This window comes from Podarcis bocagei, assembly GCF_964188305.1.
Source record: "Podarcis bocagei genome assembly, chromosome: Z".
Classification (NCBI taxonomy): Eukaryota; Metazoa; Chordata; class Lepidosauria; order Squamata; family Lacertidae; genus Podarcis; species Podarcis bocagei.
Genome location: NC_138140.1, coordinates 51295730 through 51314467, shown reverse-complemented (window position 1 = coordinate 51314467; position 18738 = coordinate 51295730). Strand labels below are relative to the sequence as shown.

General features: G+C 43.2%; 1 protein-coding gene across 8 annotated transcripts in view; it reads left to right on the top strand.

The window, feature by feature from the left end:
* The window catches only part of KLHL13 (kelch like family member 13), an 82837-nt gene that overhangs the window by 25182 nt on the left and 38917 nt on the right, over positions 1 to 18738 (top strand). For 2 of the 8 annotated variants that reach the window (XM_081180453.1, XM_081180446.1), the window contains 2 exons: positions 12558 to 12602; positions 13168 to 13281. The exons of 3 other annotated variants lie outside the window; for them this stretch is intronic. In XM_081180453.1, coding sequence (XP_081036579.1) covers positions 12558 to 12602; positions 13168 to 13281 — 159 coding nt within the window. Of the gene's footprint in view, positions 1 to 6566; positions 6846 to 12507; positions 12603 to 12888; positions 13282 to 18738 lie in introns of those variants that run through there. 3 more of the 8 variants (XM_081180452.1, XM_081180450.1, XM_081180447.1) reach the window with 3 other exon arrangements.

Below are 18738 nucleotides of genomic sequence, written 5' to 3'. Positions count from 1 at the left end.
AAGAACAGTTGAAAAATCTCATGCAATAGAAAATGAAACCCCCCCCCTCAGTATACTGTGTATCCCAAGGGAATACATTTTTTTTGCATACCTTCAACTACATAGATATACATGTCATTTTCAATGCTATACATGTCACATTCAATGCTATATAAGTCACTTACATTTATACTCATATTGTGCTACTTTGGCTATGTGTTTAATAAAATATTGAATTCTTGCATTGTGAAAAACAAAGATTATGGTGAAAAGTGAAAAACATGAATTGCAAAAAAAAACCCTAGAGCTTACAGAACAAAACCAACTTCAGATATGAAATCAGCATGTCAAAATTAGGTTAGAACAACTGCAGGTGTCAGTGCAACAAAAATTTTGTTTCCCAGTGAAATTGATTGCAGATGAACATCTTGGAGAACAGAAGCTGAAGTTCACATGTCAAAATTGCATATATATTTATCTGTCTGAAAAGTTATTTGTTAGCATGTAACATTCTTAACATTGGAAATCAGTTGATTCGATCTTTGATAGTAAGTTTTTTCAAGTGACATGACAAAGAGCGATAAGATTGTGCAGGATATTCTGATGTCCTATGTAGCTTTGGTATTAAACAGACAAACAGCTCTCTGATCTTAAAATAAATTGTCCCAATATGAGAAGGTTATCAGAGATAGATATACTTGTTTAAATTAGTGGTTCCCCAACTTTCCCCCCTGTGGTCCTCTTGAAAACTGCTAGGGGTCTTGGCGTACCACTACATCATTTTTCAGCCTGTTGTACCAATTGTAATGTGCTGGGCTACGTACCATATGATTTTAAATTTTTTTTTATTGCTGCTTTTATTTCTTACAGTTCCTAGAATTCAAATTGTAATATAATGAAAGACAATATAAGAAGTAAAAGAAGCAATAAAAATACAATTAAAAATAATATAAATATTTAATGTGAACCCACTGCAGACCACTTGAATGAAGCTTGTGGACCACTGGTGATCCTTGGACCACAGTTTGTAACTCTATATGATCCTAACATTATCTTGTCAAGGCTTCTTTAGATTTTAGTCAGCACATGATGATTTGGGAGAGCACTACCGAAAAGTAGTCATCTGTCCTCTGTCAGACCTTCCAGTTGTCAGTATCCTTCTTTCTTAAATTGTGTTCAGAACTGGATAAAGGACTCCAAAGTGATCAAGGCAGAATAGAGCAATACTATGACTTCCCTTGATCTGGATGTTCTACTTTTGTTGATGTAGTCTAGAATAGCAATAACTTTTTTTGATACAGCATAACACTGTTGGCTCGTGTAAATTAAGCTTGTGGTCTACAAAGACCCCTACATTTTTTTCACATGTATTACTGGCAAGCTAGGTTTCCCCATCTTACATTTGTGCAGTTTGGTCTTTGTGCCTAAGTGTAGATTCTGAAATTTTCCCTATTGAAATTCATTTTGTTAGTTAGCTGCCATGTTCTCCTATCTGTTAAGGTTATCTTGAATTCTGATTCTGTATTCTGTGGCATCAGGTACCCCTTTCAGTTTGGTGTCGTCTGCAAATTTGACGAGCATCCCCTCCATTCTTTCAATCAACTCGTTTATAAAGGTGTTGAACAACAAGGGGCCCAGGACAGAACCCTGCAGCTGCCCTCTTGTCGCTTCTCCCCAGGATGACGAGGCACCATTAGTGGGCAGTCTTTGGATTTGGTCAGTCAGATGAAGTTGACTGTACTGGGGATTCACTTGGCTTAGCAAGGATGGCAGTGCTAAAGGTTTCACAGAAATGGTGGGCTGTGAGAAGGGGGGTGGAGAGAAAGGTATAATCTATGCAGCCTTCCTCAAACCGGTTCTCTCCATATGTTTGACAGCAGCTCCCAACAGCTGAGAGAGTGCAACTGGAGAACACCAGGTTGCGATAGTTTGTGAAACTGAGTCTTAAAATCCTGTACTAGAAACCTTTGGTGCACTTTCATTAGCCATTTCATCAGACGTACAGCTTTCTGCAATCCTGGCTTGAAGAAACAAACTTCCAAAACTAGCCCCCCAAATGACCCCACTGTGGAGCTCTAGTTAACACTCTGCATAGACTTGAATAGTTATGAATGCTGTTTAATTAGCCACCTACTCCTTAATTTTCTTGTCAAATTGATATTCAGCTCTTGAAGGATGTTGCTTCTCTGTCAGCTGGATAAGATCATGTAACCTAAAGCGTTTTCTGTGGGAGTAGTTGCTGTTTAGTTGCTTGTTCATGGCAAATTAATTGTTTTGGGGGAAAGAGAAATGAGGAAGGAGCGGTGGTTGGCTGTTAGATGCATTTCAGTTTTTAATAACTTTTAATTTTAGCTTTCAGCCTGTCATGCTTGCATATTTCTGAAGGGCACCCCCCTCCCCAAGTTAAATTTGTCTGAGGACATTGAGCCCCTTGAAGAAAGAGTGGGATCAAAATATGATCTGTGTAGAACTCTTTTGTTTCTCTTTAGTAACACAGAAGGCCAGAACAGAAGGCCCAAGCTGCATTCAGAGCAGTTAAAATAGATTCTCACTGTTGGGGAAGACCCTTAGGACCTTTGCAGGTCCAGCCCTGCCCTTAAAGGCTTTGGTGGAAAAGATTTCTGTGTCGCTTTCAACAAATATTCAGTTATTGAAATTGTTCCTTCCCCCTTAAAATTTCACCGGAATTACCGTATTTTTCGCCCTATAGGATGCACTTTCCCCCCTCCAAAAATGAAGGGGAAATGTGTGTGCGTCCTATGGGGTGAATGCAGGCTTTTGCTGAAGCCTGGAGAGCGCACCGACCCCTCTCGCTCTCCAGGCTTCGCGCACCTCTCCGCAAGCAGCGGGAGCCTGGCGCTGGGCTCCTGCTGCTTGCGGAGGGTTTGGCTGCACGCTGAAGCCTGTGCGCGCTGAGCTCAGCGCGTCCAGGCTTCGCGGACCTCTCAGCAAGCAGCGGGAGCCAGCGCTGGGCTCCCACGGCTTGCAGAGAGCTGCCTGTTTGGGGGCTGGGGTCGGGGGAAGCTCGGGTTTCCCCCGCCCCAGCCCCGCGCCTGGGGGGGGGAATAATTTTTTCCCCTTTATTTCCCTCCCCCCAAAAACTAGGTGCGCCTTATGGGACGGTGCGTCCTATAGGGCGAAAAATACGGTAGTTGCCCATGTGTTTGTGAACTTGGTTCAAAGGGTTAGTGATTATCTTTCAAGTCCAGTGCAGTTTGGTACAATGGGACCGTTCCTCCCCGTCAAGCATCTTTATTAAAGTTTATCAGCAGAGGCCCTTTGCTTTTCGCTAACATTTGAAGCACCTTTGATTGGGATTAGGGTGAGAGCTTTTTTCTAGGTGGAAGCTCCTTCCTGCAGAAAGGCTGCCCTGCTCTTTCTTTAATGGCACTTCTGCTGCATGGCAGAAACCTTCCTCATTAGGAAGGCTTTGGTGCTATAAACAACATCAGCCACCAGGCCTGCATTGTTCTCCTGTCTTCCCAGTGCCACATGTTGCTACTACTTAACAAGGATAGGGTGGAAGGGCAAGACAGGGGGAGCTCTGTGTAGGTGTAGTGGTAGAGCCAAATCAGTGCTGTGCTCACACTCCAGGCAATCAGAGACCCTGAGGATGTCTAAGGCTTTGACTACCTGGCCTGAGACGTAGGGAGGGTCTACAGTGAAGGAATCTGCTTAATGTGTTGTAGTGATCTCCTCTGTTGTTATGTGTGAGGTGTTTGCCAGATCTATCCTCCAAGCTTCCATCAGAAAGTTTGGTGTGTTCTTCCATTGCCTCTCCTTGCTGCCATTCCAGAGGTAGATCAGTTCTAAGAGTGTTGGGGAGTTCTGTTGGTTGTGATCTGTGTTGATCCGTGATCTGTGTTGATCCTCTTGTGATAAGATCGAAGGGGAAGCCCCAGCAATATTTAATTCCAGCTTTTTGCAGTTTAATTCTGTAAGCACATAAAGCCTCCCGCCCCCCCAGAAGCCAGACCTTCATTACCATAACTGGACTGTTTTTATAAGGATATTAGGTTCCACAGTTTGTTCCACATTTCCTCTTTCTTCCTGTAACGGGCAGAGCAGACAATTATATCATGGAGGAAGTACCCTCAGTTTGGGTCTGAGTGCTTTTGTGTGCCTGTTCAAAACCAGCTGCAGAGATTATGAGGTCTGGAAGCATTGATTTAAGCCATGCGACAATAAAATGTGCAAGATCATTTCCTTCCATGCCCTCTTCAAAAGAACGAAAATATAAAATTATTCTCCTATTTAAATTTTCTGCATCTTCAGGCATGTTGTGTATATCTTTTTCTAATTATTTGATATTTTTGTAATGGATTTGGCTTAATTCTTTTGTTGTTTTCTGTTAAAGAGTCAAGCCTTGTGTTAAGTTCTGTCAGTTTTGATTCCATTGGAAGCATTAGTTCTTTTCAAGTGTTTTTAATAAGCTCCTTTATAGCATCATAGTGCTGCAAATTCTTCTCTAAGTTATTGCTTCCATGTTCTTTCTCAAACAAGGAAGAGGCTCTTTTGAGGGTGGTGCCATCTTGGCTGCTGTCTCCATTATTGTCTTCATCGCTGCCCTCTCTCAGGCAGGAAGAATTAAGAGACATCATCTTTTACTTTCAGCTTTTCTGAATACATTTGCATTCCCCTCTCCTTTCTTCAAGGTTTGGATTTTTTTAGGCAGCAGGGGCTTTTGTTCCAAGCTGTTTTCTGGGCTTTGGAGGAGAGCTTAGAGCAGAGCTTTCCAAACTGTGTGTCGTGACATGTTAGCGTGTCGGCTGCAGTGTGTAGGTGTGTTGCATGAATGCTCCCCATGCTCCTCCCGGGGCTGGAAGGGGGTTAGTTTAACCTCTGGTTTGCTAGTACAGTAAAAGTGAATTACCATGTCGTGAAATGATGCATGTAGAATCATAGAATCATAGAGTTGGAAGAGACCACAAGGGCCATTGAGTCCAACCCCCTGCCAAGCAGGAAACACCATCAGAGCACTCCTGACATATGGTTGTCAAGCCTCTGCTTAAAGACCTCCAAAGAAGGAGACTCCACCACACTCCTTGGCAGCAAATGCCACTGTCGAACAGCTCTTACTGTCAGGAAGTTCTTCCTAATGTTTAGGTGGAATCTTCTTTCTTGTAGTTTGGATCCATTGCTCCGAGTCCGCTTCTCTGGAGCAGCAGAAAACAACCTTTCTCCCTCCTCTATGTGACATCCTTTTTTATGTCTAAAAATGAAAAGTTTGGAAAGCTCTGAGTTGAACTGGTCATCTTATTTCCATTGTGGCCATCCCCCCGACTGGCTGAAGAATTGATGGTTTCTTCTCCCGCTGTCCTTAGGACAGTTTGAGGCAGTCCATGCTCTGCTCATCTGTAAATTTTTTTCCTCAGGTAAGTGAACTTGTGTACACCAGGTCAGATGATTGAAGGGAAATAAGTTGAATCCTGCTTCCACCTTTCCTTTGTACAGCTCAGTTGTCACTCAGCTGCTGTGCTTTGTAGGTTGTCCATTAAAAGAAGAGTCATGAACATCAGTTTAAATCGGGCATTGGCAAACTCTGGCCCTCCAGATATTTGGGACTACAATTCCCATCATCCCTAGCTAACATGACCAGTTGTCAGGGAGGATGGGAATTGTAGTCCCAAACATCTGGAGGGCCAGAGTTTGCCTATGCCTGGTTTAAATGCATGCTCTTAATCTGTTCACATAATCACCAGAAGGTGGCATTACTGATTTTGAATAAACATCACCTCACTTTCTGGGTCTTAAACTTCATTGTGTAATAACTTTGCCCCTGGGTGCTGCAGAGTGTGACAGAAATTTGTGCAGCTAAGATTCTTCAATGTAGAGGGAGCTGCCATATTGATCTGTTTTTATCCTAAGCTGCCGTCTAATTCACTCCTGTCATATTGACAAAGCTTCACTCCCCCCTCCCACAAATGTGAAGGTTATAGCAGGCTTACCTAGGGATTGGACCAAATCATAATTCTTTGGAAAGCAGGAATATACAGTGGTACCTCGGGTTACATATGCTTCGGGTTACATACGCTTCAGGTTGCAGACTCCGCTAACACAGAAATAGTGCTTCAGGTTAAGAACTTTGCTTCAGGATGAGAACAGAAATTGCGCAGCAGCGGCGCTGCAGCAGTGGGAGGCCCCATTAGCTAAAGTGGTGCTTCAGGTTAAGAACAGTTTCAGGTTAAGAACAGGCCTCCAGAACGAATTAAGTACTTAACCCGAGGTACCACTGTAGCACCAAAATGATACAGCATCATTGACAGTCTGATAATACATATGTTTACTTGGAAGTAAGCCCCCCCCCCCGATAAGACTTGCATCTTTTGTTTAAACACATAGATTACACAAAGTCAACCTGAGTAGTCACAAACATTGTAACTAAGTTTGAACAGGTCTTGAATTTTCTGTGACCCTGCAAGTGCTGAATTGTATGAATGGGAAACTGATGCTGCCATTTTTTTCAGAATATCACTTAATAAGCAGGTACATCAATGCTGGCCTGAAGTACATAAAGGACAAGATGTTAATCATTTGTTCTAATTCACTGCGTTTGTATTCTCCTCTTAGATAAGGCCCCACTAGTGTTCATCCAGATTTCTGGCCAAGTCCCCTGTCCTCTTAGTACCAGTGGTATAGAAGCATTAAGTACTCCTAAACCTTCCACTGGGTGCAGTATCCCTTCCAGAAGACCCTGTTGCACATTCTGAATTCCTTTAGCTTCATTTTGGTGCTATAAGCACTATGATGGGGGCACATCCTTCTGGAGCGGAGGAGCAGAGAAACCCTGGTCTACTGATAGTGTCCTGTTTTTGACCTCTTAAGGCTTTATTATTCAGAAACTGAAAACCACACTATACTTTTGGGTAAGTTTCTCTCTTGAGAAATGCTTGTGGACTATCACGTCTTCCGTAAAGTCTGCTTTTGCTAGAAATGTCTTATCTTCCAGAGGTGGATCTAACAGAAACATGGCTTTGGATTGTTTGTTACCAGCATGTCAGCCGAATACCCCCCCAACCTCCAGAAAAAAATTTAAAAACAAAATTAAAAAGCAGTTTTAAAGAATGTAAACAGTATTCTCTGCTGGGTAGCAGCAGTCCTTTTATAGTCTATCAGGCCCTGTCCTAGGCCTGGTGGAGAGAGGCAGGAGCAGGACCCTCAGACTCTCAGCAGGTGCTCTGTGTCTTGTGTGTGCGCGCACTTGCATTGCTCTGTCCCCAAACTGTAATGAACTTCTTAATGATCCTGAGTCTCACACCTGCAGGCAACTTGACTAGGAGGAAATTAGTATGAGGGTATTTTTCCTATGATTTTTGGGCGGTGGGGTGGGGGGAACAGGAAGGAGGATACAGTGTGAAGTTGAAGTTTTCCTCTAATCCTTGCTTTCATTACATAGCTGAATAGAATAGAATTGTGTGTTTGTGTTATATTTAATGCTGTTTGGAAAGGACAAATGTACTGTGGAAAAACCTTTTAAGACCTCAAGCTGTCTAGATCTTACATGATTAAAAGGTCACAATTTGAGGCCAGCTTAACCTATACCGGTAATTCCAACCCTGAATAGCAGTGACATGTCATCTGAGAAGCAAATAAATGTGATCCCTGGTGTATAAGGATGCATTAATTCAACAGTTCTATTAATTAATTAATGTTTTATTTAGTAGATTCCATATTTAGTTATTGCTTAATTGGTAATTGTGTGATTTTCCTTTTCTGGCATGCTTTATATTGTCCTAGAGATGAAGGTGTTTTTGAAAGAGCGTGCAGTGCCTGTGCATAGTTGCATTTATTGCCACATGGATCTTGCAAGTTCTGGAAAGATGATGGATCTAGCTCTTTGGCTGCTAGTAGCAGTAGCTTAAAATATAGCAACTCCATCCTTAAGCCCCCTTATATGAGAACTTTCTTTGATGCAAAGAAGAGGTACTCCCTTGTGTTTTAATTTCCGCATGTTGTTGAGTTCCAAATGGAAAACAAAGTCTACATTTTAGAATAGTACTTCTGTTTGACCTAGAAATTGCAGGATGCTGCAGCAGGTTGCTGAAAGGAGTGAGAGCTCTGATGAGACGTATACACTGGTTCATGTTCAGTGTGTTACTATTGGTGTATATAAAGCCATTAGCAGCTTGGGACCAGTTTTCTTGTGCGACTGCCTTTCCCTGTATGTCATAGTTGGAAGGGACCCTAAGGGTCATCTAGCTCAACCCCTGCAATGCAGGAATCTCAACTTGACCCCTTCATTCTCTGCAGCTAGCACTTTTACAGGTGCCGTGTAACACTCATTTGATAGTTCTAAGAAATGGATCTTTCATTGTGGTGGCACCCACAGTTTTCAACTTCCTGCTTGTTGAAATCAGGCAGGCGCCTTCACAGTACTCTTTTCAGCGCTTGCTTAAAATATTTTTGCTTCGGCAAGCCTATGCAGGTATGCAGCTGTTGACGTGATGTCATCTCTTTTACTGTTGATTTCAATTATTTTTAAATGTGCTTAACTGTTTTTTATTCATCATTCTAATATTTCTTGTAAATTACTTACAAGCTTTATTACAATCAACTGTCATATAAGTTTTGTTAAGTACAGTAAGAATAAAACACCAAGTGCTTGCAGAAGGCGCAGCATTGCTGGGAGTTCTTTTAACCCCTCCCTTGACCACTTCTTGGAGGCTATGCCATGTGACCAAGCAAGGAAGACTGTAAACAGAGCATGGATACCCAGTGCACTGACACTTGATGCTGTTTTCTTGGTTGGGGTCTCTCTTTGCCCCCTTCTATCATGAGCGCTGCTAAACTTACCCTCCTTCCATAGCCTTTGGCCTTTCACCTTTAAGATTTCAGCTACTGGCCACTGAAAAAACAACAACGGTGCTTGGCATCCTAGTGACTTGCAATCTGCTACGAACATTTTGTTTCATCTGCAGCTGAAGCATGTCTTGGCCAGAGTTTGGCACTGCTATTTGCACCCCCAGTTTATTGTGCATGTGGTAGAAGAATGTACACCATGTAAAAAAATGCAGCCCACCATCTGCTCAGATTGCTTTCCGGAAGAAAGATGAGCCAGCAGCTGTCTCAGCTAATATATCCAAGGTTTTCATTGTGATTTAGCATTGTTGTGTTGAAAGGGACTGAAAAGTGTATCTAGTCTGCCCTCCTGACAGAAGACAGAGCCCTATTTTGAAATAACTCTTTATAGAGTGAGGATTTCAGATGGGGTTACTAAGTTGTAACTGTTTTGATGATATGATGCATTTGATCAGATATGTTAACTGAGTTGTGCAATACATGTTTTTATCAAGAAATATTGAGTGATATCCAGCTAAATCATGTTCAGAGTAGACCCATTGAAGTCAGTGGGCTTAAGTAACAAGTCCAATGATTTCAGTGGGTCTTCCTGAAGTATGATGAAAGTATGATGCCCAACTCTAGGTGGCTCCAGCACCTACAGCTCTCCTTAGCATAATAGATGCTCCTGGTTGTTTGGAGCAAGCTTCTCTAACCTGGTGTCTTCCTGATGTTTTCAACTACAGCTGCTGTCTTCCCTGACCATTGGCCATCCTGGCTGGGGCTGTTGAAAGTTGTAGTCCACACAGCCTGGAGGGCTCCAGGTTGAAAAAGGCTTATCTAGAAAACTGAGCAGCTGAGATATGTGAGCTAAATCCCATGCCAAGATGAAGAGTGTTAATAATGGTCTCATCTGGGGGAAACATTGCCGCCCCTTCCCAATATATAGAACAGTTGAAACACAACCCAATCACTTAGTCTCCCGAGTGGAGCATTTTCTTGAATTTCTGCAGTGTTGGTGATTATTTGGCTTGATTAACTCTGTTCCCACTGGAAGAAGTACTGGTAATTGTTCCAGAAGATTCCAAACCAATGTGTTGCCTTGAGGAAGGTGCTTTGCCTCTTTTCAGAGATCAGCTCTTTTTTTGGGAGGGGGGTTAGGGGTAGGTTCTGAAATGGCTTGCATTTTATCCTTTGCTTCAGTTGGCTGTACAGCTTTATTGTTCTTACACATTGGTAGTATGGGCTGAAGGCAAAGGTCTGTTTGGAGAGGAGCAGAATTGATGAGTTGCTGGAACTGTTAATACTAATACAGTGGCACCTCAGGTTAACTTAATTCGTTCCGGAGGTCTGTTCTTAACCTGAAACTGTTCTTAACCTGAAGCACCACTTTAGCTAATGGGGCCTTCTGCTGCCGCCGCGCCACCGGAGCACGATTTCTGTTCTCATCCTGAAGCAAAGTTCTTAACCAGAAGCACTATTTCTGGGTTAGTGGAGTCTGTAACCTGAAGCATATGTAACCTGAAGCGTATGTAACCCGAGGTACCACCGTATTGGTGAGCTATGTGAAATAGCAATTGTTTGATTTACAGTAATGGAGGAGGACTGGGAGCCTCTAAGGGAAAACAAGGTAGACAAGCCATTTCCCTGATCAAATTGCATGGTGGCTTTCTGCCCTGCAGTGCCTCCAAGGGGTCAGTGCTGATGAGCAGTGAGGATCTTGGCCCCTGGTTGGCAATAGTGCCCTTGTAACTGCATAGCTCTTATGGCACCTTCTTGACCAGACTTGACCAGACTCCGGCACTGAGGAAGATTGGAAAGCATCAATTTACCACCACCACCACCCCTTAGTGCACTGGCACATAGCAGAATTACCATATTCTGTTACTCCACAAGCAGCAGGTCTTCTGTCTTGCTTGCCACAACTAGGCAGCGCTTGAGGTTGAACAGCAGTGACCTTGCTGCTCTTGTCTTCTGTAGGTGTCAGTAGATGAAAGGCACTCTTTTAGTGCTGAACTTGATCATTAATCTTGCTTTTTAAAAAATAAATGTGTGAAACACACCAGTGATCTGGCAGAGAAGCAATGATTATGTAATGTGTACAGTGTTAAGTTTAGCCAATGGTGCTTGGCTGCATGATGCAAAGGATTCATGAGTGACGGCAGGGTCCAGTGTGGAGCGATCTATGCAAATGAGACCAGTTCATACACTGTTGGTAGTACACGCTTTGAAAAGTAGGCATCAGTCAGCATGTAAATGTGTGACTTTATCCAGTTCTGTGAATGCAGCCTTTGGCATTGGCTGCATGCTTCAGTAAATCTGCTTTTATTGGCAATAAATCTGGCTGGTCTTATCACAAAATCAGATCTCTGGAGTGTCAAATTTTCTTCCTTAGAATGAAAATCCAGAGCTGAATATGCTCACAGTGTCACATGTGGCATGTGCACCTACCTTCTACCCCCACATCTTTGAACTCCCTATCTTGCTAATTTTCAGTAGCGTTTGTGATATTAACATGTCCCCCTCCTCCATTGCTTTAAGAAGGTTGCTTAAAAGATTGTTCTCCTTGGGTTAGGGCTATAGGCCCAGCAGCATTCAGTTCAGCTCTCTGTGTTGGTATGTCATATGCCTCTGTACCTTGGATACCTGCCCATAACTACAGTTCTCCTTGCAGCTTGGGACTTGAACACAAAAATCTTAGACCCCTTTCTGCTAGTGCCTCCTTCGTGCAATGCAAATGAAGCTGAACAGAAATAGCTTTATTAAATAAAAAGCATTCTTGCTTTCATAGCCTTTTCCATTATACAGTATTTAGACTTTTCGCTGAGGAAACATTCAGGTCATGCATGCTACTGAACATAAATCTGCTCTAGTGGCTCCTCACCACAGAGAGATGAGAGAGAAAGAGACACATCAAGTCCATAAAAATCAATATTGGAGTCCACTTGTGACCCTTCTACAATAGTATGCAAATGGTTAGCACTTGTTCATGGGAGCTGCTGTAGACACACCTAACGGGTCAGTCAAGCCACTGCTTGGTTTGGGGCGAAATTCCTTTCTGTTCTCCCCTACCCTTCCCATAACAAGCTCTCTGTCAGAGATGCCTTCATAAAGCAGATAAATTTATGTGTGTGCTTTAAGTGCGCTTTTAAAAAATGCGCACGCGCTCTCACACATGGTAACTGCTTGCCCCTGGAGGTCACCACCAGACCACAGGGGCTGTGTTTGGGTATGTGTGACGGACACCTGCGTGTCCGGCTGCTTCGTCAGGACTTCAGGCAATTTGTGAGCTCTTGGGGGGGGGGGGCTGCTCTATTTGATTGTTGATCGCGTTCCTGCAAGGACAGTTATTAGCGGCACATTGCTCTCCATTTGCTGCAGACAGAAGACGGAGAGCAATATTCATGTCACCTGAGCATATTGTAAAAATGCATGGGGTTTTTACTCATCTCACCTGGAAGCAGAGAATAGGGGAAATGAGAGTGCCTTGAATCTGAAGCTGTGTGGAAGAACATGCAGGAATCTGCAGATATGTATCCTTGTTCGGTCGTTCGGTCACCCTGACTATGGATTAGGAAAGACTGGTTTTTTCTCTTCTCCTTCCCATTTATTTTCCTTTTCTTCTTAAAGAAAAGCAAAAATATACTATTGTTATTATGCAATAGGCTTTTGCCACAATGGCATCCTTGCATTCTTTGCCTTGCACGGAAGCAAAACAGGCTGCTTTGTTTGGTCACTGATCTCTCTGTCGTTTGGCCCAGGGCTATGCTGAGATTTCTCTCCCACTTGTATTGTTGCAGCTCAAATGAAGAATGTTCAGAGGATGACAAGTGTGTACTGAGTCGGTATGTTGCTTCCTTTTCATTATGGATCCCATCTTTTTCCCCCCTTCCCCTTTCCCACCCTGCTACTATTGGTCAGAAATCAGGTTAATAGGTACAGAATGTAGTATGGTGCTGCAGTGTGACTGTGAAGGTAGAACAATAGCACTACAGGCTTGTTCTTGGGGTGGGGGGGTGGAGAGGCATTCTTTTTATAGAAAAACGCTGCATTGTGGTGACTTGTAAAGTGCAGCTCCTCTCTCTCTCTCTCTCTCTCTCTCTCTCTCTCTCTCTCTCTCTCTCCCTCCCTCTCTTTCTTTCTGTTGAACATATACTGCAGTCAACACTTCTCTAACGAGGTGGCACTTGGAGTGATAGAATTGCCTTATTGCTTTAGGGGACAGCAGGGTTTAAAATGAGATGCCTCTCAACCCCTTTTTTCAGACTGGAAGCTTTGGTTTAAGCTCACTGGCAAGCTCGCTTGGCTTGTTCCGAGCTTCAGCAGCCACCGTTGTGCCAGTAGCGTGTGTCTGGAATGGAAGTCCAAGTTGGTAGTCTGTTATGGAAACGCTGTTTGCTGTTATTGTAGTATCGTGGTGACCAACATGCCATTGAAATGGAAAACGAGTTCTCCTGCTATGTGGAAATTCCCAGTTCCTGTGCTTAAAACATCCAGGTCGTCGCCACTTTCTCCAGCATACATGTAAGTGAGAGAACTGAGGCTATTTTAAGGTGGGGTTTCTTTTGTGAGATTACATCCCCCCCGTCCCCGGGCTTTTGTTTTGTGAGACATAACCCCCCTCCTTTCCCCCCTGTTTCTTACGTGGTGCCCTGATGTGACATTGGTCTCAGAATTTTTATTTCTAACCTTGCATTTCTTTCATTAGAACCTCTAAAATTTAACACTCCTTTTGTTGTCAGTTTCCCATTTTTTCTCCCCTCCCCAAACGATGGATGTTGTGTTGAGTCGTTCCTTTGTTGAAAAAGCAGAGAAATGGTGCAGATTTGGACACATTCATAATTCCTTTTCGGTGCCTATTGTCAAAGTTTGTGTGGTCATTTGTCCTTAAAGATCTTACGTGAGCAAGTCAGAATCATCAGTACCCAGATCTTCCTTTTTACAGCTAATTTTAAAAATGAATATGTATGTAATGCCTATCATTATGTCATTTCTGTATTTTGTGTGTGTGTGTGTGTGTGTGTGTGTGTGTGTGGCACTGTGAAATATTGGAATTGCTTCCTTTGACTGCAGTTTTTTACCCGTTCTTTAGCTGTTCCTTAGAAGTCAAAGCAGAAGTCAAAAATTAAATGTTGCCACTGCCAGATATGCCTTGATTGGGCTTAGGATTCATATTTTTAAAGGGCGCTGTGGCATTTTAATAGACTGTGTTTTTCTGGCTGACATTGAGCACCACACATGGCCTGCAAAAAATGAATGCAGTAAGGAGAAGTTAACTTGGTTCTGGTAGTGCTCATTAATAAATGAGCCATGGTGGGAACAGCTTCCATGGTTCATACTTATAAAACACAAAATATATGCTCAGCCAGCATTGAGGCAGTTCTCCTTGAGGGTTGCATGAATGAAATGTGGTAACTTGATGCTTTCAGCTTCTATACTTACAAACACCACAAAGGAGCAAATCATCAGTTTTGTTGGGCAAATATGATTAGCAGCATCATTTTGCTGAAATACCTTTTTTTAAAAAAATCTTTTTACTAACTTGGAGCATCTAAAAATTATAGTATCATAATTCTGAAGCTTGAAAGCAAATTGTTGAGTGTGACGCATCGGAAGGGGGAAATGGCTTTGTGCTAAGGGTTTTCAGGCATTTTCATATTTCAGAGAGAACCTGCATTGCCTAGTGATCAGCACTGTTGTGGATTTAAATAATATTGGAAAGAAAGGGAAACTCTGCTCTAGGCTAATTTCTGCTGTGCCTACCACTTACACAAAGGGAGTTTGCTGCCATTGTTTTCTGTAGAGGTAGCATATAAAAAATACAGTGTTGAATAGAACTGTGCATGGTTGGTGCATTGTCCAGCTCTTATACAGCAATACATGAGGCATAAATGTTCAGGAAGCAGCTTCAACTGTAGGTGAGAAGCCACAATTGTCTCTGTGAAAAATAGGTTTCATTCATAGGTGTGTAAGCTTCAGCTTGTAGAAGGTTGCTTAAGTATTGTTTTAAAATAATATAAAAATTCTCTAGAGGTCCTTACGAACTGCTCTGTTGTAAATATTCCTGCGATAGGTGTTTATACTTTAGTTATAAGTAACTTTGTCTTCCATTCTGCATTCTATTTAGGGAGGGGGTTGGCATTGCTATACTGGTGACTAAAAACTTCTATTATGCCATGCATATGTTTATTGGCATACCCATGCTCATGCCAAACCACTGCTACCTGCCCTTAGCACTTGGTGTCTGGTGGGCTATAATTCAAAACATATTAAATCAGGACTAAAAGGACCAACCACTTAATGTCAGAATACAGTGTATGAGGGCTACTGCAGACCTGAAATGTTTTTCAAGTTTTTGTTTGGTAGAATATGTTCTACAATAGGATTTCAGAATGCCCCAATCTAAAAACCCTTTGAAATCTAAGGGTGACCAGAGTGGTGATTACAAATATGGTGCAGTTTGCCATTAGGAATTGGTAGAATCACTTTGCTTATTATCAGTTTTAAACAGTAGTGCGTTATGATTCAGTGCCAAAGCTCTGATTGTCTTGGTTTTCTTAAAACATGTGCTTTGATTAAATGCCATTCCCTGTCATATCCATTGGTCTTTAATGTTGCAATTTTAGAAGTGAGGAAGAAGCCCTGTTTTTGCCACTCTTCTAGCAGCAATATTGTGTTAATGCATAAAATTTGCCTTCCAAATCAAGAACCATATGCCTAATTTATCTTGCTTCTTGTAAGAGCTTTATGCAGATGGGAAAGGGCCGCCCTTGATTAAGACTGACAAAAACTCTGTATGCTGCATGTAACCTGCTTTGCAACCAGATCAGCTTCTTTCCAAAAAGACTCACTTCATTTTGGCAGGCAGGTTACCAAGGCTGAGGTTTTCCCCCTTAACATTCTGTATCTAGCTGTTCCTCTTAGAGTAAATTGGGTGTGTTGTAGGAGATTTGGGTCTTTCATGTCCTTTAGAAAACTTTCTACGCCTTTGGGAATAAAAGATTTACCTGTTCATACCCTCTGTTTGTGGGGTAGTATGAGCAAGGCTGTTTTTAGCTGGAACTCGCCAATTCAGCTTTCAGGTGGGAGCCGTTGCCATTCTAAGAGCACCGGGGAAGTGTTCATGGTGAGTTCTGGCACCTCTTTGTTTTTTTGGTGTTGTTTTTTTTTTGAAAAATAGCACTGGGTATGAGGGATGCACTCACAGAAGGAATACAGCTTGTGTGCAGTTACTCTTTGTGACTGTGGAGTGAATGTTTTCTGCCTGGAAATCCTATTGATAGGAAAGCACTCCTTTTTTCGTAGGGCAGAAGGAATAAAAAAATGGGCAGCCTCTCCTTATACCTGATCATTGTGATGTAGGTTTGTTCAGTGGATTGTGTGAGTGTCAATTCTCCATGAGTCTGTTCACCAAAGGTGAGCAGAACACACAGCTCTCTGATTCTTGTTTGTGAAACTCCTGTGTCTCAATTTGTCCACGTCTCTTCTTTGTGTGCCAGAGGACTTGAGAGTGGAAAGTGGCAACAGCAAACAGTGGAAAGCAAGTAAGTTAAGACAAAATATGAATTGTGGGTGGTTGTAAGTGCTGCCAACTCAGGTGGTCACAGACTGGGGGCGAACGAACAGGATCTGCAGTGCTAGTTAATCTAAACCTCACTAAAGCTATGAAGTCTTCTCCTTAGCCTCTTCCCTGCCCCAATAGAATGCAGTGTTTTTGTTTCTACATAGCTGCTGCAGCCAGAAATGACTGTCCCACCCCCACCCCCCCATGGAAGAATACAGTGGATGAGAATGGATTTTGCACTTGGAGAAACCTTCTGAGATATCTGCCTAGTAGATATTCTGTGGGGTTTGGTTTTTTTTTTGCTATGTCCTCTCTGTGCAATGTAGATCAGTTAAAAGCTACCCAATTATCAGAGTTAGAAAAGCTAAATACCATGATTACCAAGAAAACTTTCCCTATCTCTTATCCAACTGGTGCTAGTGTGGATTCAGTGAGGTCCAGAAATGGGTCTGGTAGAAATCTTTTTAAAAGGGCTATCCCTCCAGATCATGCCTTATCTGTGTCCAGTATGGGAAAGGATACTTCTGTGGAATGCTAGTGGAATCACTGTAGTAAAACTCAGAGGTGAAATCCTCCTGCTTAACTATGACAGCCAAAACAGAGGACTGGTGAAATGTCCTTTTGAAGATGTCAGCACTTCCCTTCAGGTCCCCTTGCAGACATCCATTCCCTGCCACAGATGTAAAGAGAATCCAGAAAGCAACTGAGTGAACAAGGTTGACTGCCGCCTTACAACAGGGGAGCTTTCCTGTTGGGAAGTCTCCACATCAAACAGAAATCCAGACACAGCTTCTCAAAAATGGTCCAGGAGCTTTTTTGTCTTCTAGTTGTGACTATGAGTAAGAGACTGTAGATCAATCATAGTCCTGGAGGCTATGAACATGAGTCCTGGCCTCAAGCTATTGATGGTGGAGTTCTCTGCCACTGTTGCTGCACAAAGTCAGGGGGATTATAGATGATTAAAGGTCACATGCCTGGAAACCTTGGCAGCTGGACTCCAGTGTCATAGTCCCTGTACTACCAAGGCAGCAGACCAGAAGATGGAGCTGGGAGTACTTTAAGCCAGCCCTGTTGTTCTTGGGCTCTATCAGGCTCTCTAATGAAGTGTCTTTCTCCCACCCCCCACCCCTCACACTAGCACATAGTTCACATCTTGTGTAGTCCCTTGTGGGCAAATATTGTCCCTGTCTTCCCAGTGTTACCTTGCAAACTGCTTTGCACTATGTCAGTTGAAAATCTAATGCTGTCGTTCAAGCTAAGATAAAAATTGTTTTTCAGTAAATACGTGTTTTGGCATTGAGTAATGTACACTGAGTTTATTTTTATTTCTGGTTTTAGACATTTGTTCAGTCTCGTCCCCAAAGACAAAGACTGCTAGTCAGCTTGTTTACGGCCCCAGCACAATCTCATCTATATGCAGTCACTTCCCTCACCTAAGTTTCAGCAAAGATGTTGCACCTTGGCAAATCTTTGGAGTTACAAGAGGATGAGCTGCTTCAGTACTGACTTTATTGCTGTGGTTTGAGATGTGCATGGTATAGTGCCATAAACTTTCTTGCTTCCCCTATTTAAGAGGTGCTGATGAGAAATAAGGCAGATTCTGTGACTTGAATAAAAATCACTGTATTTTTTGCCCCATAGGACGCACCGCACCATAGGACGCACCTAGTTTTTTTTGGGGGGGGGGGAATAAAGAAAAAAAATATTCCCCCCCCCCGGCACAGGGCTGGCATGGGGGAAGCCCAAGCTTCCCCCGACCCCAGCCCCCAGAACAGCCTGCTATCCGCAAGCCTAGGGAGCCGCACCGGTGTCCCCAGGCTTGCGGACAGCTGTGCGAGGCTTCGGAATGCAGGCAGCTCTGCGCGACCCTCCGGAGCCCAGCGTGGCTTGGCGCCGGGCTTTGGAGGGTCGCGCAAAGCTGCGCGGACCCCGGGAGAGCAGGCAGCTTCGCGCCAGGCTCTGGAGGGTTGCGCAGAGCTTCCTGAAGCCCGGAGAGTGAGAGCCTCTCGCTCTCCAGGCTTCAGCGAAAGCCTGCATTCGCCCCATAGGACGTACCCACATTTCCCCTTCATTTTTGGAGAGGGAAAAGTGCGTCCTATAGGGCGAAAAATACGGTAAGTGTCTCAGATGCCCCTGTTGAATAGAACAGCAAAGTATGTTAGGGTGATCAAAGGAAGAGTGGGTGCAAGATGACTAAAGGACTACTCTGTTGTGAACCTTTTTGAAGGCTGCTCTTCATGTCTCATCAGTGCTTGAGGTGTGATTGACAGGAACGCAGTGAGCCTTTTCTGTGTCTGCATCTGGGTTATGGCACTTCCTACCCAGGAAAACTTTACTCTTGCCTCATCTCTGGTGGTTCTCCATCTCCTAGTTTAGATCTTCCCTTTTCAGCAAGTTTTTGGCTGGATTTTGTACCT